General features: G+C 43.6%; 1 protein-coding gene across 3 annotated transcripts in view; it reads right to left on the bottom strand.

The window, feature by feature from the left end:
* The window catches only part of DAB2 (DAB adaptor protein 2), a 163,015-nt gene that overhangs the window by 71,887 nt on the left and 67,826 nt on the right, over positions 1-23,302 (bottom strand). For all 3 annotated transcript variants that reach the window (XM_033932363.1, XM_033932381.1, XM_033932371.1), the window contains exon 4: positions 1,464-1,562. In XM_033932363.1, coding sequence (XP_033788254.1) covers positions 1,464-1,562 — 99 coding nt within the window. The remainder of the gene's footprint in view (positions 1-1,463; positions 1,563-23,302) is intronic.

Below are 23,302 nucleotides of genomic sequence, written 5' to 3'. Positions count from 1 at the left end.
CTTAACATTGGCCACCCTCCAGTCTTCAGGTACTACAGATGATTTTAGCCACAGGTTACAGATCACTAACAGCAGATCAGCAATTTCATGTTTGAGTTCTTTCACTACCCTGGGATGTATACCAACAAAAGAAATACTGTATTTTTCGGACCATAAGATGCATCGGACTATAAGACGCACCCACCTGTAGAGGAGGAAAAACCAAGAAAAAAAAAATTTGGTTCAGAATTTTTTTCTTCTTTGTTTTTCCTCTTCTACACGTAGGTGCGTCTGGTGGTATAGTGCTGGGAAGCCCGAAGCCGCCGGCAGCTGCACAAAGCCCGAAGTTGCCAGAAGCTGCACGCAGCCTCCCGGTACCTTTTTTATTGGTGGTGGTCCAGCACGGTCTCCTGGACAGCTGCCTTTCTCTTAGAAGAGCTTCCTGCCTGGTCCTGTGCCGCTCTGTGATTGGCTGCAGTCAGTTACTGACTGCAACCAAACACAGAGTGGTGCGACCAGGCAGGAAGCACAAAGTTCGTGCTCCTGCGTTGTGCGTCGCTCTTCTAAGAGAAAGGCAGTCATCCAGGAGACCGCGCTGGACTACCACCACTAAAAAAAAATGTACCGGTGGGGAAGGCGCAGTGTATTCGGTCCTTTTTGGGGGTGGAAAAAGTGCATCTTATGGTCCGAAAAATACAGTATATACTGATAGTTATGTTTACACCTCCCCCCTCAATTCTATATATGGCATCCAAAATCAATCAGGTTCAATAATTAGGTGCTAATGAGTACCAATTTCAATTTGAAAGCACATCTTGCTATGGGTTTTCAAATCCCTTAACACAGTCTAAAAGGGGGTCTGCCTATAAGAGGTGCATGGGCAGGTCAGGGGATTACTAAAATTTCCACGCAGCGTTATAGAATATTGAGGATGTGCACTGGGAATTGCATCTGATTTCAGCAGGTGCAAGTTCTGGCGCCAAAATTTGGGCACTCAAAATGACACTCAGATGATGGCCACATATCAGATAATTCCCCTCTCCGTCTCGTTCTTCCCATCCCCCCTTCTTTTATTTTTATGAAATGTATCCCATCCATTTCCCGTTTGTAGCATGTATCATCAGTTATTTATTGTAATTTCTTGTTACCTTTTCCCCATTTTACTTATATTTAAAATTTTTTATTTTATTATAAATTCTGTACAATGTATACCACTTTGGTAATTAAAATGGTATATCAAGCATAAATAAACTTGAAACTTGAAACTCAATGCTATTTTATAATGGATGCTCATCTTTGAGTACCCATTATAGATAAGTATTGAGCATCAAATTCCGCGTGCCATTTACTGAATCTAGCTCACAATGCATATCAAAATTCAATGAAAGCAATTCTATATACTCCCCTGCCCCCCTGCCCTTCTAGCATACATTTTATTTTTCTGGAGATAAGATGTTAACACATTGCCACTATTAGCTGCTTACCCCAGTTTTCTCATCGATGATCTTAATTCCAGATAGAGAAATGTTCACCCAAATCCTCTGTTTGTGCTGTCCTTGAGAACGAGCAGCTGCTGCCATTCCCTATCAGCAAGAAATAAGAACAGTTATTAAATAATCATACCATTTTTTGTTTGTTTGTTTCTGAGTCATATGCAAACTTCAGTATACCATGTAAGGCATTTGATGACTTAGCATCATGTACAAGCTGTCATCCGACGAGACAAAGATAGTGTTCCCTTTTCTCAATTTTTGAGGATCAGACACAACTGCTCATCAATTAAAGCATTTAAACATCAAGCAAGGGCATTAGAAGAAAAAATTATTGCCAGAGGATATTAATCTTCTGTAGTGAGAAGAGCATATGAGAGAGTAAGATACTACAATAGGGATTTTCTACTTACAGGTTCTAAACACAGATCCACAGACAACATTAACACAAACTTGTATCTTAAAGTTTTGTTCCCAAAGATCAGAAGTAGCCAAAATTGTGTGCAAATATTGGGGCATAGTACAGAGCAACCCAGTTTTTCAAAACATTGTTTTAAGGATTGTATTCTCTCTTGAGAGAAATATAAAAGACACCTTAATAATAATAATTTTATTCTTATATACCGCCAAAGCCATGAAAGTTCAAGGCGGTTTACAACAAGAAGCGCTGGACAATCAGCGAAGAGGTCACAATTCAAAGTCGTCAATACAATCTTACATAATGGAAGAAATGGAAAGCTATATAGTTCTTAAGGTTCTCAAAGTCATTAATGCAATCTTACATAATGGAAGAAGTGGAAAGCTATTTAGATCTTAAGGTTACTGGTTGAATTAGCAGAGGTATAAAAATTCTTAGTTTACAAATCGATTGAACAAACTCGTTTTTACCAATTTTCTAAAATTGAGGTAGGTTGAGGAGTTTGTGATGATGTTAGTCAGCCAATCGTTCCATTTGCCTGCCTGGAAGGCAAGGGTTCTGTCCAGTACCGTATTTTCACGCATATAACGCGCGCGTTATACGCGTTTTTACCTACCGCGCATACCCCTCGCGCGTTATACGCGTGAGCGCGGTATACAAAAGTTTTTCTACATAGTTCCCACCCCGCCCGACGCCCGATTCACCCCCCCAGCAGGACCGCTCGCACCCCCACCCCGAACGACCGCTCGCACGCGCTCCCACCCGCACCCGCATCCACGATCGGAGCAAGAGGGAGCCCAAGCCCTCTTGCCCGGCCGACTCCTCAACTCCCCGACAATATCGGGCCAGGAGGGAGCCCAAACCCTCCTGGCCACGGCGACCCCTACCCCCACCCCGCACTACATTACGGGCAGGAGGGATCCCAGGCCCTCCTGCCCTCGACGCAAACCCCCCTCCCTCCAACAACCGCCCCCCCCAAGGACCTCCGACTGCCCCCCCAGCCGACCCGCGACCCCCCTGGCCGACCCCCACGACACCCCACCCCCCTTCCCCGTACCTTTGGTAGTTGGCCGGACAGACGGGAGCCAAACCCGCCTGTCCGGCAGGCAGCCAACGACGGAATGAGGCCGGATTGGCCCATCTGTCCCAAAGCTCCGCCTACTGGTGGGGCCTAAGGCGCGTGGGCCAATCAGAATAGGCCCTGGAGCCTTAGGTCCCACCTGGGGGCGCGGCCTGAGGCACATGGGCCCAACCCGACCATGTGCCTCAGGCCGCGCCCCCAGGTGGGACCTAAGGCTCCAGGGCCTATTCTGATTGGCCCACGCGCCTTAGGCCCCACCAGTAGGCGGAGCTTTGGGACGGATGGGCCAATCCGGCCTCATTCCTTCGTTGGCTGCCTGCCGGACAGGCGGGTTTGGCTCCCGTCTGTCCGGCCAACTACCAAAGGTACGGGGAAGTGGGGTGGGGGTGTCGTGGGGGTCAGCCAGGGGGGTCGTGGGTCGGCTGGGGGGGCGGTCGGAGGTTCTTGGGGGGGGGCGGTCGTTGGAGGGAGGGGGGTTTGCGTCGAGGGCAGGAGGGCCTGGGATCCCTCCTGCCCGTAATGTAGTGCGGGGTGGGAGTAGGGGGTCGCCGTGGCCAGGAGGGTTTGGGCTCCCTTCTGGCCCGATATTGTCGGGGAGTCGGCGGTCCTTCGGGGTGGTGGTGCGAGTGGTCCTGCCGGGGGGGGTGGATGTATCGGACGTCGGGGGGGGGGCATCAGGCTTTCAGGAAGGGGACAGACCTTCAAGGGGGACAGGCAGACCTTCAAGGGGGGACAGACCTTGCGCATGCTTACAGAGCTGGGAGCAGGGCAGGGCGGGCGAAAGGAGAGTCGGGATAGCGCACGGAGAGTCGGGGCAGTGCACGGAAAGTCAGGGAGGGTGAACGGATAGTCGGGACAGCGCACGGAGAGTCGGGGAGGGCGAAAGGAGAGTCGGGGTGGCCAGAGGAGAGTCGGGGCGGGAGAAAGGACAGTCGGGCTGCATGCGCGTTATACGCGTGAGCGCGGTATACAAAAGTTTTTGTACATAAAATAGTGGTTTCTGCGCGCTATACCCGTGTGCGCGTTTTACACGGGTGCGCGTTATATGCGTGAAAATACGGTAATCTTTTGTAGTGGCAGGCCTTTATTGTCGGATAGGTGAACATTACATTACATTACATTATATTTGTGATTTCTATTCCGCCTGTGCCTTACGGTTCTAAGCGGATTACAGTTAAAAGAGATCAGGACATTACCGAGAGAATTACATTACAACGATTTAAGTAAATTACATGTTGTGGTATAGAAATACAAGTATAAGATATCTGGATTTATCGATAGAATAGCTTGACAGGGTTCAAGTAGTTACAAGGTTCAGTGGGGAAAACAATATAGGCAACTGAAGAAAGATACCTAACTTTGAAGGAATCAGTTGAGTGGATACCTAAGGGAGATGCTTATTTAGGAGAAGGTTAAATGGATACCTAAGGGAGATGCTTATTTAGGAGTTTGGATATTTTTGGTAAATGAGGTTCAAGGGGATGACTAGTGTGTTATTTGCTGGGGAGAGTGCATGTGTGATTGGGGAGGGGAATATTAAGTAAGGACGTGTTTTTTGAAAAGAAATGTTTTGATTTCTTTCCGAAACACTTTGATGTCTGTTGTTTTGATCATCAGTTTGGTGATGGTGGGGTCAATTTTCGCTGCCTGAGTTGCTAGAAGGCTGTCGTAAAGTTTCTTACGTCGGGTACCATTATGAGGGGGGAAGGTGAAAAGATTCTGAGTTCTTCTTGATCTGGGTAGTTGGTAGCGGCAAAGACGGTTGTTCAGGTAATTGGGGGCCATACCATGGGTTACTTTGAAAAGTAAGCAGTAGAGTTTGAATTGAGTTCTTGCTTTTATCGGAAGCCAGTGAGAGTCTACATAGGCGGGTGTGACGTGGTCGAATTTGCTGAGCGAGTAGATGAGTCTGATAGCTGTGTTCTGAACGGTCTGTAGTTGTTTTATCATAGTATTTGGGCAAGGTAGGTAGAGGCTGTTGCAGTAATCTAAGGAGCTGAGTATGAGGGATTGTACAATGATCTTGAAGTGTTCTTTGGAAAATAATTTTCTTATTTTTCTTAGGTTTCGCATGGTGAAGAATGCTTTTTTTATGGTTTTGTGTATTAGTGTTTGCATTGTGCAGCCTCTGTCTAGGTGTGTTCCCAGAATTTTGAGAGTATTCTGTATTGGATATTTGATTGTGTTTACATCTAGTTCTGTTAGGGATGGTTTTTGTTCCTTCTCTAGTAGTAGGAATTTGGTTTTCTCCGCATTCAGTTTTAACTTGTGGTTCGTCATCCATTTTTCTACAGTTTCCAATGTTGTTTTCAGGCGTCTGTTGGAGGTGGGGTCTTGAATGTCGAAGGGGAGGAGGATGGTTATATCATCCACGTAGCTGAAGGATGTAATGTTTAGGGCATCTAGGGCCGTGCCTAGGGATGCTATGAAGAGGTTGAAAAGTATGGGCGATAGAGGGGATCCTTGTGGAACTCCGCAGGGATTTGACCATGAGTCGGATAGAAGATCATTTGACTTGACTCTGTATGATCTTGTTTTGAGGAATCCTTGGAACCAGTTGAGAACATTACCTGATATTCCTATGGCATCTAGTATCTGGAGTAGTATGGAATGGTCAACTAAGTCGAATGCTGTTGAAAGATCGAGTTGGATGATTAGTAACTTATTTCCTTTGCTGAGGTGCTGACGGGCTATGTCTAGTAGGGAAACCAGAAGTGTTTCAGTACTGTGATTGGTTCTGAATCCGGATTGAGTAGGGTGTAGGATGTGGTGGTCTTCTAGGTAATTGGCGAGATATTGTGCTACTAGACCCTCTATGAGTTTGACGTATAGAGGTATAGAAGCGATTGGTCTATAATTTGTTGGGCTGTCTATTGGGCCTTTGGGGTCTTTTAGTATGGGAGTAATTATGATTTTGCCAAGTTCCGGGGGAACTGACCTTCCCTTAGGGTGGTTTGCAGCCATAGCGTGAGACCAGCTGTGAATTTAGTGGACGCTGTAGCTAGTAGATAAGGAGGACAATTGTTCAAATCACATGAAGATTTGCTGTATTTTTTGTACAGCCGGTCTAGGTCTGACCATTGTGTCGTTGGGAAGTTGGTCCAGATCCTATCTGCTGAAGTGGCTTCGTCTTTTGTGGGTTTTGTTAGTATCTCTTCTAAGATGTTTCGAGAGTTGTTGAATGTGGATCTGATTGTGATGATTTTGTGTTTAAAATGGTCCGCTAATTGGGAGGCTGGTGGAGTTTGGTTTCCTAGGGTGGCGAGGTGGGGTTTGGTATCAGTGAGATTTCTGACAAGGTTGAAAAGTTTTTTTGTGTCCGGTTTATCGGTGCCAATGAGTTTGGAGTAGTAGTCTGTTCTTTTTTCCTTCAGTTTGATTTTGTATTGTTTGATTTGGTGTCTCCATTCTGTTTTGGTGTGGTCTTGTTTCTGTTTTTTCCATGTCCTTTCTAATTGTCTGCATTGTCTTTTTAGGTGTAGGAGTTCGGCGTCAAACCATTTGTCTGATGGTCTGCATATTTTATTTTTTGTTTTTAGTGGTGCTAGTTTGTTTAAAGCGGATTCACTTGTGGAGCGCCAGGTGTTTATGAATCCTTTGGGATTGTTTAGGTCTATTTCTGGGTCTACTGTGTCCCAGAATGTGGTAGGTTCTGGACTTGAAGCTTGTTGTGTGTGGCGTGGGTTTGTTGTTATTCTGCACCCGGTTAACTGTGAAGGTGTACTTGTAATGGTCAGACCATAAGGTGGGATGCCATGAGCCGTTGGTGATGTGGATGTTTTGTGTGTTAAGGTTGGGGGAAGTGTAAGCGGCTATATCAAATTGATGGCCCTTTTCATGCGTGGGTTCAGGATTGAGTATCTGGTAAGATAGGGTGTTGAGGTATGAAAGAATGTCCGCTACTTGTTTGGAGGTGTGGTCTTCTAAGTGGAGATTGATGTCTCCTAGGATCAGGTTATGTGTGGAGGAGAGGGAATGCTGGAGGATAAATTCTTCGAGTTCTTGTTTAGAGGTGTTCCATTTTCCTGGTGTGACATAGCAGAGAAGGCAGTTCAGAGTTCCTGTGAGAGTGTTGTCAGAAAGTTGGCAGGCTAGAAGGTCTAGGTGGGGGGTGGAGTGCATGGCTAGGACTTTAATGTTGAAGTTGTTTTTTGCAATGATTGCTAGACCTCCTCCTCTTCTCTTTTCTCTACATACTAGCTTTAGTTTGTATCCGTTTGGGCAGAATTCAGTGATGCTAGGGTCTGAGTCAGAAGTGAGCCAGGTTTCGGCTAGGAAGAGGCAACCTAGATTATCTTTGATCAGCCAGTCTTTGATTAGTTCTGTCTTTGGGTTGATAGATCGTATATTCATATATGCGCATGCTATTGATGTGAATTTTATGAGAGGGTGAGTAGTTAGTGTATTGATTAGTGTTCTGGAAGGTGTTTGAAGTTTTTGTGGTCTTGTCTTAGGTTTTGTTGGGGGTCTTTTTCCCCAGATTGTGAGAATGTTTTCGTGGTTGGATGATGGACAAGGTGTCAGGGTTCTGGGGGTTTGGACTTTCCTGTTGGGTTGAACCAGTCTGTGTGTTGTTGTGAGGATGGGTATAGAATGTGTGTGGTATCCTGCAGTTTTCCATTTCTCTATGTGTAGGGAGAGCAGTAGTAGGACTAGGATGAGTTTAAATGTGCGTGTTGCCATTTTTGTGAGTAAAAAGGGGTGTTGGTTCTGGAGTTCTTTGCTCTATTGGTGTTATCTGTCTCTTTGGATTGCCTATGCCTGAGTGGTGAGAGTTGTTCTTAGTGCTCTTAGATGTTTAAACAGGATAGTGTGAGATGAATACAACAATTACAATATTACAAGGTACAACCAACAAAATTAAGTATAGCAATATTATAAGGTAATATTACAAGGTAATATACAATATTACAGGTAAAACCAACCGATTAAGTATAGCAAGGTATACCAACTGTTAAGTATAACTAGGTACAGCAGGTTAGTTGAGAGTGAAGCTAACTGATAACCTGATCCTGGCGGGGGACAGGTTTTACAAATTAAGTATAACAAGGTTTACCCACGAATTAAGTTTAACAAGATATTCCAACCTATGCATATGGTAAGGTATAGCAACAAGTTAGTTGTGCTTAAATCTAAGTGATTACCTGATTGGAGCCTGTTGTTTTGTTAGCTTCAGAATCCAACTGTCGTCACTGCAGGCGCTTCACAAAGGCGCGCACTAAGGCGCATGCGCCTTTGTCGCGCGCCTTCGTCGGCGCGCTGAACGGCTGAGCCCCGTTGGCGCTGTACTCTTTTAAATGTTCCCTTTCGGTCAGGGAGAGGGGCGGAGCACGGCTCCCACGCTGCCTCTCCTCGGGAACAATCTGAATACGCTGTCTCCCGCTGGTGGCCTGAAAGGGGGCCCGGCTGGCTGCTGTGCTCTTTTAAATGTTCCCTTTCGGTCAGGGAGAGGGGCGGAGCAGGGCTCCCACGCTGCCTCTCCTCGGGAACAATCTGAATACGCTGTCTCCCGCTGGTGACAGATGTGTTCTTCGTGTGGGCCTAATAGAACTTGCCAAGTTAAATTGGGAAACTAGGTAAGTGGGGGGACCAGACCAAAATTGATGGTTCTGAGTTTCCATAGTAACGAGAAGCATTTTTTAACCAATAAATCTGTATGAGCATTTAGAGTAAGTTGGCGATCCAGAGCAGTGGCGTACCTAGGGTATGTGGCACCCGGGGCCCATCATTTTTTGACACCCCCCCCCCCCATGTAAAATTTTTTTTTTTTTTTTTTTTTTGCAATAACCATGAAATGGAATAAATGGTCAGAATAGAAACAGGCAGTGAAAATTTTCTTTTATTGAACCTCATTTATGTAACCATTATTCCAAACATAACATAACATAAATTATGTCTGAATTGTCATGACATCAGAAGTACATATGGAGTAGTTGCAGGTGATGCTTGGGACAGTTCTGATTATGTTAGTTTGGTTTTATGTGTTTTTTGAATAGAAGGGTTTTTATTTCTTTTTTTAAGGTTTTGTAGTTTGTGGTCGAGGTCAATAGGTTGTAGAGTTGGGGGTCAAGTGTTGCAGCTCGAATGGCTAGGAGGTTGTCGAACAGTTTTTTTCTTTTGACGTTTTTGGTTGGAGGGTGTGTGAATGGTGCGTGAGTTCTCCTATGTCTGTTTGAAGTGGATTGAATTATTTAGCTGAAGAAATTAGTTACCCCCCCATTCCACACACATCAATTCTCTTCCATTTTTGTTCCCATTATAAAAAAACACTGATAAGTTCCCAGGAAAAAAATACATTAAAATAAGAAGTGAAAACAAAGGCCCCTACAGATGAGAACATAACATAAGAATAGCCTAACTGGGTCACACCAATGGTCCATCATGCCCAGTAGCCCATTCTCATGGTAGCCAATAGTGCTGCCCGATTCAGAGAAAAATATTTCATTCGATTCGATTCACCCTGTTGAATCGATTTTTCGATTAGATTCACTGTTAATGACACCACTTTTTAAGTTTAAACAAAGTATAACAATAAATTTCACAACAACAATAAATTTCACAAAGTACTTAAAAAAAAAAAATCACATTTTTCCATTAAAGCAGTTCTGGAGACATTTGCTTGAACAGTCTTTTTTCCCAGTGCTGAGTGCACCAATCCAGGGCAAGCAGACGCTTCCCCCATGTCTTAATAACAGACAATGGACTTTTCCTCCAGGAATTTGTCCAAACCTTTCTTAAAACCAGCTACGCTATCTACTTTTAACATAACTTCTGGCCACTTCATTTTTAAGCTTAGATCTTTCCTTCCAAACAGAGACCTTGCTAGATGTCAAATACAGCACAAGGTAACTTCACATGGACTTAACTGTGCAGGAAATGAATCTCCTCATACACCCACCATATAGTGCAAAAATGTGCAAAGGTCTGTTTTTTTCTTTCGATCACTACATAGCCTAATGCCACTCAAGCAGCGCTGTTACAAACATATTCTGAAGGTCAATGCTAAGGTTGACAAAGTTTCCTTCCTTAGACCAGAAGGAGATACTGACAAACCACTGGAAGAGATTCTAAAACAACTACCCAGAAATAACACCCAAAGACCCACTCAGTGTGTGAACCAGTTGAGTGGAGTGGACTAACTGGGGGTGGAAATGGGCCCAGAGTTTGCTCAGCAGAATTTCCCAGACTACCTCTTCCTCTCAACACACTGACATGCTACCACCACCACCAACACTAGGAACACCTCACCGAGTATGCCAGCAATGCTTATAAACTTTATAAAACACATTATTATATTTTCTTATAAAGCATATATTTTAACTGAACTCAGCCTTGCCATTCACAAAAATAGAAAAGTTCCCATTTCAAGCTGTCTCATGTACACTTTTCAAATCTAACATATTGTAATCACAAAACAGAAAATAAAATTATTTTTTCTACCTTTTGTTCTCTGATCAATATTCAAATCTTGTTGGTCCCAGGCTCTTGTTGTCTTGCTTGCCAGGGTCTCCTTTCTCCGTGCTAACCATCCGTCTGCCATCTCTGTTCTCCCCTTCCGTTTCCCTTCCCTCTCCCGGAGATCTGGCATCTTTCCTTTTTTTTGTCTCCATCCACAGATTCACCTTTTCTCAACTCCCCACCACCCCAGGATCCACCATCTCTCCCTTTCTGTTCCCAACTATCCTCCTATCCAGTATCTCTATCCCCCCTCCACACCATCCCCTGTTTCCAAGTTCTCTCCCTTTCTGTTCCTTCCCTCCCTAAATCCCATTATGCACCATCTCTCTCCCACTCCTCTGTTTTTAGACCCATTATTTCTAACCCCCAAAGTCTGGCATATGCACGTATCTTTGAACCCCCCCTTCCCTCTCTCCCTCTGTGTACTTTTACACCAGGACCCCCCTCCCCCGAAGGTCTGTCCCCCCTCCGAAGGGCTACACCCCACCCCTGAAGACCTGCACCCCCCCGAAGGACTTTACCTCCCACCCGAAGGTCTGTCCCCCTCTGAAGGCCTAAACCCCACCCCTGAAGGCCTGCACCCTCCCCGAAGGATTGTACCCCCCACCCGAAGGTCTGTCCCCCCCTGAAGGCCTGCACCCATCCCGAAGGCCTGCACCCACCCCGAATGCCTGCACCCACCCCGAAGGCCTGCACCCACCCCGAAGGCCTGCACCCCCGAAGGCCTGTCCCCCCCCTTGAAGGCCTGCCTGCTTGTCCCCCCTTGAAGGCCTATCCCCCCTTAAAGGTCTGCCTGTCCCACCCCCTTGTAGGCCTGTCCCCCCTTAAAGGTCTGCCTGTCCCACCCCCTTGTAGGCCTGTCCCCCCCCCTTGAAGGCCTGCACCCCCCCTTGAAGGTTGGCACCCCCCCAAAGGCCTGCACCCCCTTGAAGGCTTGTCCCACCCCCTTGTAGGCCTGTCCCCCCCTTGAAGGCCTGCCTGCCTGTCCCCCCCTTGAAGGCCTGTCCCCTCCCTTGAAGGCCTGCACCCCCTTGAAGGTCTGCACCCCCCCCGAAGGCCTGCACCCCCCCGAAGGCCTGTCCCCCCACTTGAAGGCCTGCCTGCCTGTCCCCCCCTTGAAGGCCTGCACCCCCTTGAAGGTCTGCACCCCCCTCCGAAGACCTGCACCCCCCCTTGAAGGCCTGCCTGCCTGCCAGTCACCCCCCCTCCCCCTTGAAAGTCTGCCTGCCCGCCCGCCTGCCCCACCCTGAAGGCCTGATGCCCCGACCCACCCCGAAGGACCATTCGCCCCCCTGGCCTCCCCGCACTACCTATGAAGCAGCCGCAGCAGGATCGCGACGTCAGCTATCTTTGCGCTGCTTAGGAGCTGCTTCCTGCGCCGCGGTCCCGCCCCCTCCTCTGACGTCAGAGGAGGGACGGGACCGCGGCGCAGGAAGCAGCGCCCAAGCAGCTGAGGGATTGCTGATGTCGCGATCCTGCTGCGGGCTGCTTCATAGGTGTGCTGGAAGGTCAGTGGGGCGAGCGGTCCTTCGGGCGTGGGGGGGGACTGAGCGGCAAGGCCGGGAACACCCCCTCAGGGCTGGTACCCGGGGCGGCCCGCCCCCCCCTAGGTACGCCACTGATCCAGAGTCACTCCCAGAATTTTTATGGAGTGGTCAATAGGGAAGACCTGACTATTCAAGGAGATTAATGAGTCTCTGATTTTGTTGTTAGGACTTGCCAGAAAAAATTTAGTTTTATCTGTATTGAGCTTCAATTTGAATTCAGTCATTCATAGTTCAATTTGCTTTAGAATGGATGATAGATGAATCTTTGTCTCGGAGGTCAGGGTAGTAAGGGGAATAACTATGGTGATATCATCAGTATAGATAAAAAATTTAACTTTTAAGCTTTGTAGTAAGTTCCCCAAAGAGGCAAGGTAGATATTGAACAGTGTGGGGGATAAAGGAGAACCCTGCGGGACTACGCAGGGAGTTGGGAGTTTACCCAACTATAGGATTTTTTATTGTCACTTAGACTTGATATGACCGTTTGCTCAAAATACCCCAAAACCATTTTAACACGTTACCCGAAAGACCTTAAGCCCCGGCCTGACATAAATTAAGTCAGGTTCTATGTTTTACCATTAGAGCATTACAAATGCATGCCTTGCAATATCTGTGAATTAACTCTACAATTTAAATAATTAAAAAATCCTGCTGATGGCAATGGATATACAGTAGTTTAAGACAATTCATTAATTGTAAATCTGTTTATGTAAGCCCACTGAGTGAGCAGAGGGCTCATAATATTGGCGAGCCCAGCAAACATTAATAGGTATAGGTGTGGGGAGGGTAGGAAGGGGTCTTCGGATGATTGGAAGAAAGATTGGATAGTGAGGCGGGGGATAAGTGGATTGATGGGATTGGTAACAATTTAGAAGGATGAAAGTCGTGGGTAATGAGGTGTGATTGGTGGGAGAGATAGGGATAGAGATTGGTGGAAATCGGGCGGGAGAGTTGTTGTGGTGTTTGTCTGAGGGAGGTGGGGTGTGAGGAGGGTAGGCGTGTGAAGGGAGAGATAAAAATATAATTTTGAAGTGGAGTGGGTAGTGGAGGAATTTGGATAGTTGCCCGCCCTTCCCTCCCTGTCATTTTGGGTTAAAAGGGTATGGGTGATTAGGGGGGGACGGTTTGTGGGTACGGGGTGTGTTGGATTGGTTTATGGTTGGGTGTGGTTCATATGGGAATTTAAAAAGGGTTTGGGGTGGGGGGTCGCAGCTGTGCGGAAAGAGGAAGTGTAATCCTTCCTGGCGGCCAGAGATTTGGGAAAATAAGTAATGATATTATAATGTTGTCGACTGTGTGCGGCACCGCCACAGACAGATGTGAGGCCGGGCGACACCGCAGGTCTTGCGAATGGGTTTGTTTGAATTGAATTTAAGATATGGGGAGTTGGGGGGAAGAGCAGCTAGGTCGTGACCGACTAGCTGTTGGGAAAAGAAACTGGAAGGCCGCCAAGGAAGAGAGGGATAAAAGTTGATTACAATGTTATTTGTTTGAATGAGTTAATAAAGCTGCGGCCAAATTTTCTGCCACTAAGTGTGAGTAGTTTATTAGAGTGTTTATTTGTGTTATTTATTTGCATGGTGCGAGTCCAATTGTTATGTCATATATATCATTCAGTGCCCATGTCCTAAATTATATGTTGGAATGTCTACAAAGTGTTTAAGATCTTGCGTGCCAGAACAAATCGAACAGTAAATGTTCTAGGATAAACAAGCCTTTTAGTAGCACATTGTCAGGATTCCAATCACAAATGTACAGATTTTAAATGTTTTTGCCTTGATGTAGAGCTAAATTCGATCTGGGGAGGTGACCACACTAGGAGACTTCAGCAGTTGGAAGCACATTGAATCTTCATGCCGAGTTCTTTGAAACCTACAGGACTGAATGGTGCTTTGGACTGGAGTGTCTTCTTGTGATTATTAAGCTGTTATTTATTTATTTTTATGTGAATTTGTATATTTGGGGGTAACTATTTTATGCTGCCGCTTTAAGATCATTCTAAATTGTGGTGGCTTACGCGTGCGCTAGTCATAAGAGAGTATCTTTAAATATGCATGTGCCATTTAGGGGTCCTTATACTAAGGCGCACTGGCCAATTTAGCGCACGCTAAATGCTAACACATCCATTATATTCTATGGACACATTAGCATTTAGCACGCACTAATATTTAGTGGGCGCTAAATCGGCTAACGTGCCTTAGTAAAAGAGGGGAGTTAGTTTGTAAGGGCCATTTTAAGAATCACTAATAATAAGTTTATATACCGCAAGACTGTGAAGTTCTATGTGGTTTACAATAGTTTAAAAAAAACCAATAAAAGAAGTTGAATAGAACTAAAAAAATTAAAAGCCAATAATTAGAGACGCTAAAATGATCAAAATAGTACATAATAAAATTTTTATGAATTAGGGGGGCGCTGTTGAGCCAGGAAGCAAGATGGCCGCATAATCTCCTTTCTCCTCTAAACGCACCAAATCATCGAATCGGAGCAAGCTTTTAAAGTTGCTTTTCTCTGGCGCACTTTGTCTCTAACAACGTATGAGATGTCCGCCAATAAATCTAATAAAAATGAGACCTCTCCGACTCAATCCACCGGATCTAAGCGCACCAAGCATGATCCTTCCTCACCGGAGAAACCGTCAACTAGTAAGTCCCTGCAAACTTCATCCGATGCAGTTTTAGATGAGCTTCGGGCTCTTAAAGAGCTTATTACCAAGCAATATGACATTACATGTGAAATGAAAGCTGAAATAAACTCTCTCACCGCCTCCTTTGCTGCCTGCACGGCACGTGTCGATTCTCTAGAAAACAGAGCCGACATGGCGGCGCTTTCCTTTGCGCAATTTGAAACGCAAGTACAACAGCGTTTTAAAAAAATGGATCAAGACTTGGAGGATCTCTGTAATCGTAATCGCCGTAATAATATAAGAATAATCGGATTACAGGAGAATTCTGAAGGATCGGATCTAATTAAATTTCTTACTGACTCTCTGCCGAAGTTGTTAAACATCACCACAGACCTCCCGCTTCAGTTTGAGCGGGCTCACAGAACGCCATCTTCACCGAAACCGGGATTTACAAGGCTGCGGCCGATTGTGGCTAAATTACTACGATATCCTCAAGCTCTCCAGATTTTGACTGCTGCCAAAACGCAAAAAAATTTAACTTACGCTGACAAGAAGTTTATAATTGTTCCCGACCTTGCCAAGACCACGGCGCGAAAAAGGAAGTCCTTTCTAGACCTGCGTGCACGGCTGAAATCCATGGGGGCTCGTTATGAATTACAATACCCGGCCCGAATGATTGTGACTCTCAACAACTCAACAAGGCACTTCGAATCACCTGAACTCCTTCAGTCATTTCTGGATAATCTGCAATCACAAGGAATGTCATCTACCTGAATATCTTTCTTGGATCTGCGGCTTAATACTTCCTACCTTCTTCACCCTACTTACCAAAGATGATCATAATAACCCTTCTCTCTGATCTACTTTACATCGCTACAGACTCTATATCTATCTTTACTGCGACAGGAGACCCACTATTCACCTAACTTTCTTCTTCACTGACTTGGCAGTCGGATTCTGTCAGCCTCTACACTGCTTCACGAATGACTTCTGCCCCTGCCATTTTATTATTGGGACTTACTTTACTGCTTACATGTTACTTTTCACTGTAATTTACTGAGTGGGTTAATGTTTGCCGGTTTCATTTCTCTCTTCCATATGACTACTTTTTTTTAAACTTTCTTTTCTTCTTGCATACATATCTTTGTTATTCCACCCCCTACTTTACTGTCTCTTCTCACTTAGTCCAAGGCTTTTTTTGTTGAACCATGATTGTGTATCGCTGTTTATTGACTCTTCTCCATTTCCCTTCCTTACTCTTTCTTGCAGTGCTATTATTATAGAACTAGTCCATTCCATATATTCACATCTAATCTGATTTAATCCTTACTTTCTGTCTCTATACTTATACGTCACTCTTGACTACTGTCTTCTTGTCACCCTTAGGTACACAATGGTTGTTCTGCATTTATATCTGATTCTCATATCTACACAGCACTTCCACCTGGATTCTCTAGTCCTTATTATTCCTGGATTTTTATTTTTTTTCCATTTCAAATAACTTTACGTTCATTGTGAGCATATGTTAATTGCTATATGCACTAGGGTTCATTTGATAGTCACCTAATGAAATTTCATCCCAATTATATATCTAAGGGTTCCATCTCTTTGCCTTTGACACTCTCACATATACTATGATTCCTATGTGTCAGTTGTTGATCACTAATAATATGTGCATATGTTTCTTTTACGCTGTTTCACTCCCATTTTTGAAAATAGGAGATGAATGATGGGGACTAGAGAATGGCTAGAGGAAGCATACAGTGATAACTGTATGCCTATGACTGATTAAGGAAATTTTATTTTCTTCTTTCTTAACACCTTTAACTAAATTGACTAACTTTTTGCCTTAATGAGAGATGATCTTTCTTTTTCTAAATGCAAGACTTGATATTCTCTACCTAAGATACTCTAATGTTTTTTTTTTTTTACATGCCAGGTTCATTGTATATTGCTATTTGAAAATTTTGGTTATAGTTACATTGAGAAATTTTATATAAGGTATTTATCTCCTGTTTTTACGAAATGATTTATACCACACGTAGACTCCTTTACGTTTCAATCCTCTGCTAACTTCACCAAACAAATATTTTGATTTAATTATGGGTTATTACAATAAATTTTGTATATTAAAAAAAAAAATATGACGGTTAGACTGTTAGATTGATTAGCTTTAATGAAAAAGGAGGGGAAAGAAATTTAATTCAAAAAAGAAAAAAGAAAAATTAAAATTAAAAATAAAGAGTTAATAGAAAAGGAATAAAATGTAACAAATTTTGTACATAAACATTTTTTCTTATATAGATTGATTGACCAACCTCCGTAATAAAACAAACAACAACAACAACAACAAAAAAAAAAAAAACAAAAAAAAAACTAAATACAAAAACAATACAAAATACAAATACAAAATAAAAAATATAAAATGATATAACATAAATAAAAAACAAAAAAAAAATAGTTTTATTGATAGCTTGATTGACCAACTCTCATGAATAAATAAAAATTAATAAAAACTTTAAAAATAAAAAGAATAAAAAAACAAATACAAAATAAAAAATATAAAATGATATAACATAAATTAAAAAAAAACAAAAAAAATAGTTTTATTGATAGCTTGCTTGACCAACTCTCATGAATAAATAAAAATTAATAAAAACTTTAAAAATAAAAAGAATAAAAAAAAAAAAAAAAAAATTTTTATGAATTAGCTGCCTAAATACTTCGAAAACAGATATGTTTTTAGATGTCTCTTAAATTCCCCATAAGTGTCAGAAAGTAAAAGCAATTGTTCTAAATCCTTACTCCATAATGCTGCTTAATATGAATAAAGATTTTCATGATGTTTTTTAAGTTTACATCCTCTAACAGGCGGAAAAACAAAATTCAGATGCGAGTTTTTCTTATATCTGTTGGTTGCAAAAGAGAAAAGCTCAATTATATATTTGGGAGCAAAACCAAGCAAAGCCTTAAAACAGAAGCAACCAAATCTTCACCCGCGCCTCCATTGGCAGCCAATGCAGTACTCAATAGGAGGGTGTCACATGATCGTATTTCTTCAACCTAAAAATCAGCCTGATCGCCACATTTTGTACTATTCACAATCGTTGAATATTCTTCTGGAAAATTGCCAAATAGGCAATATTGCAGTAATCGAGCTGACTTAGTATAAGAGACTGTATCAAAACCCTAAATGATGAAACATTAAAATACACCCTAATGGACCGAAGTTTCCAAAGAGTAAAGAAACCCTTTCTGACCAAAGGGTCCACCTGGTTCTTCATAATCAAGCCCTGGTCCAGTATTATTCCCAAAACCTTAATGGTAGATTGAATAGGATAGCTGAATTTATTTATATGTAATGATGATTTAGTATCAAACAGGTGCGGTGAAGCTACAAAAAACTTCATTTTTTCTGAGTTAAACTTCAGTCTAAATTCAGTCATCCATTGCTCCATTAGACCTAATACTTTTGTGGCTTTAGGAATAACTTCAGAAAGAGAAATAGCAAATGGAATAATGATCGTAAAATCATCTGCATACTTAAACAGCTTTATCCCCAGCTGGGACAATTGCACACCTAATGCTGAGAGCTGTAAGCATTATTATAAAGATCTCCCTCTACATGCCTCCTAACCACATCGTCATGATGTGATACACATCATGTAGTCCCCACACTCTGAAATGCACTCTCTGAAAGGCTTCGCTTAATACAAGACTATTTCTGCTTCAGGAAGCAGGTAGAAGCTTAACTCTTCAACCAGGCCTTTAAAGGAAGAAGTAACTAACTTGCTAGACACACGTGACACCAATTGCATGTTTATCCACTCCTACCCTAGCTGAGAATTCATAAGCACAATTTTGACCTCATATGCAATTTCTTTAAAATTAATCCCCTTATTTTCTTACTCTTACTACTCTATATTATCCTTTAATTTTTCCTGTACTGTATATGATTTATTGTCTTCTGAGATCCTGCTGAGGAAATACCTCAAGGAGTCATAGAATTACTGTATTTTTTGCGCCATAAGACACACCTGACCATAAGACATACCCACCTCTAGAGGAAAAACCAAGAAAAAAACATTCTGAACCAATTGGTGTGCCCTGTATCCTGTCCCCCCTTTGGTGGTCTAGTGGTAGGCCAGGACAGGGTACAGGGCATATCTAGTGTTGGGCATGTCTAATGGTAGGCAGTCCCAAGCCAGCCTGCCCCCAGCCAGCCCGCACCCAGCCAGCCCCAAACCAGCCAGCCAGCCCCAGGCCCCTGGCTCGCCAGCCAACCAGCTCCAGGCCAACCAGCCCCAAACCATCCAGCCAGCCAGTCAGCCAGCTACAGGTCAGCCAGCCCCAAGCCAGCCAACTAGCCTGCCCAAGGCCAGCCAGCCCCAAGCCAGCCAACTAGCCAGCCCAAGGCCAGCCAGCCCAAAGCCAACCAGCCAGCTCCAGGCCAACCAACCAGCCCCAGGCAAACCCCCTGTATCTTTTTTAATTCTGCCAGCTCCAACCAGCTTTTCTCCCTTCCTGCCTGCTGCGTCAGCCTTTGCTCTTTCAGGCTCCTCATTTCCCGGCCAGCGGCGAAACAAATCAGCAGCGTGGACGTCAGGAGCAAGCTTTATGTTCTCCCGCTCGGCCCCGTGCTGCATTCCGAATGTCTGCCATAAGTTCTTGCGATTCCCGCGAGAACCTACAGCAGCCATTTGGAAAGCAGCGCGGGGCCGAGCAGGAGAGCGTAAAGTTTTCTCCTGATGTCTGTGCTGCTGGCCCGAAAATAAGACGAGGGTGCTGGACCATCAGGTACAAAAAGGGGGATGGATGGACATACCGGGGGGGAGGGGTTTATAAAAAAAAAAAAATGGTGCGGCGGCAGCGGGCAGGTTTTACAATGGTACGGGAGGGGGGAGGGTAACAAAATTTGTACCTTTGCTTCAAAAGATGCACCGAGATTTCCACCCACTTTTGGGTGGAAAAAAGTGCGTCTTAAGGAGCAAAAAATATGGTATCTTCATCTGAAACATTACCAATTTCTAACTTTTTTCTATTAAGAAAAAGTTCAGGTCAACAAAGAGCAGGACCAATCGGTGTCATAGGTTGATTAAAATCACTCTTTTAAGAAACTTTTGTAAAATTATAGTTTCAAAACAATAGTTTAAGAAAGATGTATTGTGGAGCCAAGGTACTAATGTTTCCAGATGTTGCTAGGGCCACACAAACAGTCTTTTTGGCTTTAAAGTCTAGAGTTTGAGCTTTAGGAGCTACATTTTTTCTTAAGTATCCTTGAAATGTTTAATTACCTTTCAGGGTGAGGAGTTTATATTCTGTGATTCTCTGCAATTAGAATAGTTTCTTCAAGGTCATGAAAAAGTAATTGCCATGGGAATGGAGTGCTTTGTTTAATGCACTGTGCATGATAAGTATACATTAGATTCTGACTATTGATTTCTAACTTGTTTTCTTTAAATTAGTACCATCTCCTTCTTTAATGTGGCTAGTTGGTTTTGCTGTATACTTGATAGTTGGATTATTTCTTCGGCCACCCCTTGTTCCTGTACTGTATTCAAATTTATGAACTGTACAATATTAAAACTCTAATTAAAAACAAAACAAAACTGGTGGTTGACTGACAGAAGAGAGGAGTGGTAAATGGCATTCATTCAACAGAAAGAAAGGTGAGCAGTGGAGTGCCTTAGGGCTTGGCCCTGAGGCTGATTCTATTCAATGTCTTTGTGAGTAATATTGCCAAAGGGTTAGAAGGAAAAATTTACCTTTTGGAGAATGCTATGAGGATGTGCAAATGAGTGAACACTTTGGGGTTAGCTGGCATAAGTAGGAATCTACAAGAACTTGAAGACTGATCAAGCACTTGTCAGTTAAATGTTCTCTTAGGGATCAATATATAGAGCAGTGTCTCGCAAATTTTGCCAAGCCATAGCACACTAAACATTTTGGACGCAACTCAAGGCATCTGGAAGTGCGTGGACATCAATGTGATGATGATGTCCCCATATGCATGAAGACCCCACTATTTATTCCATCCCGCGTATAAATCTTTAAGCTTAATAAATCAAATTTTAAACAATTTTCTATAAACAAAATTTCAATAAATAAATCAAACAGATGAAAAAGCCCCAGGGTATGGCTCGGGACTTGAATGTCCTCATAAACCTTATCAGTGCCTCCACTTCCTCATTGACATAAATAACCTCTGTTGTTTTTAAAGTGCAAAATTGAAACATAACTCAGTTCAGTTCTATAATTCATTAAAAATTCAACTTAACTCAAAATCTCATTCCAGTCTTCTATTAAGCAATCTTTTCAGTGTTTAGAAATTAGTTGAGTCCCTGTGCTGATGATGGCCAGCGTTTCGCAAAAAAAGTTGCTTCAGAGCAAACACGGGATTCGTCTCGGTGTGCTACTCTCAAATTCTGAACATAAAATACTCATTTGTAAAAATATTTTCCATGTTAATATTTATACCCACAAAATACAGATATAGTAGAAACACAATTGTAATGGAGAAACACTTCTACGATGGTCGGATATAAGTTGTCTACAGATGGAATGAAGACAAATGCAGGTTCAATGTAGATGTCAATGGAGGAAAAAGCCTCAGACAAGGGCCCTCCCACCTCCACAATGGTGGAGTAGCGGTGGTAAGGCGTTCACCTCATTGGCTAAAAAACCTCCTGAAATAACAAGAACATTTAAAGCTAAGTAGTGATAAGATATTTTTTTTATCTATCATTCAGTATTTCCATTTAAGAACTTTTTAATAGTGCAGAGTTCTTGTTATTTCAGGAGGTTTTTTAGCCAATGAGGTGAACGCCTTACCACCGCTACTCCACCATTGTGGAGGTGGGAGGGCCCTTGTATGAGCATGTCCAGGTGTCCAGACGGCTTTTCAAATCCCGGCACGAGCAGACTTATATCCGACCATCGTAGAAATATTTATACCTACTACATTCCATGGAAATTGCCCTTCCTAAAGTTTCCAATGACTTGTTCCTGGCCAGATCCAAAGGCTTCTACTCTATCTCTCCTCACTTATCTCCTCTTGTCACAACTCCCCCCCCCACCGCGAGCTCCGCTCAGCTGGTTAAGTTCCTCCTATCTGTACCATTCTCCTCCTTTGCCAACTCCAGACTCCATCCCTTCTATCTTGCTGCACCGTATGCTTGGAATAAACTGCCTGAATCCCTACGGCGGGCTCTGTCTATGGCAGTCTTCAAGTCCAAGTTAAAAGCCCACCTCTTTGAGACTGCTTTCAACTTCTAACTCCGCTCATCTTGGGCTCTATATCACCAACCCTATATGTCATGTCTGTCTGTCCAAGTTAGATTGGAAGATCTTCAGAGCAGGGACCGTCAAATAAATATCAACTTTCGGAGCTATAGAAGTGATAAACAGTAGTACAATTTTTCCACATACCTCCCAATATTCAGCACTATTTAACCGGCCAGCAAAGACTCCTGGCAAGTTAAATAGTATGAGTTGGCTAAGCACTAATATTCAGAACAAAATAGCTGCTGAATATTACAGCTTTGTATCTAGCCCAGTCACTGGCTATTTCATGCAACATAGCCAGTTAGCTCCAGTATTCATAGAAACATAGAAAGATGACGGCAGATAAGGGCCATAGCCCATCAAGTCTGCCCACACTATTTACCCACCCTCTTAAGTCTACTGATCCCCTAAAGTATAATTGTGATTATACTGTCACTCTACTGACCCGTTCATTCAGTCCTAGTGACCCTATCCCTTGGCATGACCTCGCAGGGATCCCACATAGGTATCCCATTTGTTCTTGAAGTCTGGGATGCTACGTGCCTTGACCACCTGCACTGGAAGCTTGTTCCAGTGCTCAATCACTCTCTCCGTGAAGAAGTACTTCCTGGGGTCTCCACGAAACTTCCCTCCCCTGAGCTTGAGCGGATGTCCTCTTGTGGTCGAGGGTCCCTTGAGAAGAAAGATATCATCTTCCACCTCGACCCGTCCCGTGATGTACTTAAATGTCTCAATCATGTCTCCCCTCTCTCTACGCTCCTCAAGAGTGTAGAGCTGCAATTTGCTCAGTCTTTCCTCGTACGGGAGACCCTTTAGCCCCGAGACCATCCTGGTGGCCATCCACTGAACCGATTCAACTCTGAGCACATCCTTACGGTAATGTGGCCTCCAGAATTGCACACAGTATTCCAGATGCGGTCTCACCATGGCTCTGTACAATGGCATCATGACTTCAGGTTTCCTGTTGACGAAGCTTCTCTTGATACAACCCATCATTTGCCGTGCTTTAGATGAAGCCTTCTCCACTTGAGTGGCTGCTTTCATGTCAGCACTGATGATTACTCCTAAGTCTCGTTCTGCCATAGTCCTGGCTAAAGTTTCTCCATTCAGGGTGTAAGTTCTGCAAGGATTTCCGTTACCTAGATGCATGACCTTACATTTCTTGGCGTTGAAGCCTAGCTGCCAGATCAAGGACCAACTTTCTAAAGTACGCAGGTCTTGCTCCATAGCATTCTGAAGATTATAGCCGTTTACTATATTGCATAGTTTGGCGTCATCAGCGAATAAGGTTACCTTGATGACACCAAACTATGCAATATAGTAAACGGCTATAATCTTCAGAATGCTATGGAGCAAGACCTGCGTACTTTAGAAAGTTGGTCCTTGATCTGGCAGCTAGGCTTCAACGCCAAGAAATGT

Source organism: Geotrypetes seraphini, chromosome 1 (genome assembly GCF_902459505.1).
Source record: "Geotrypetes seraphini chromosome 1, aGeoSer1.1, whole genome shotgun sequence".
Taxonomy (NCBI): Eukaryota; Metazoa; Chordata; class Amphibia; order Gymnophiona; family Dermophiidae; genus Geotrypetes; species Geotrypetes seraphini.
The sequence above is the reverse complement of the archived record's forward strand: the minus strand, read 5'-3'. Positions and strand labels throughout refer to the sequence as shown.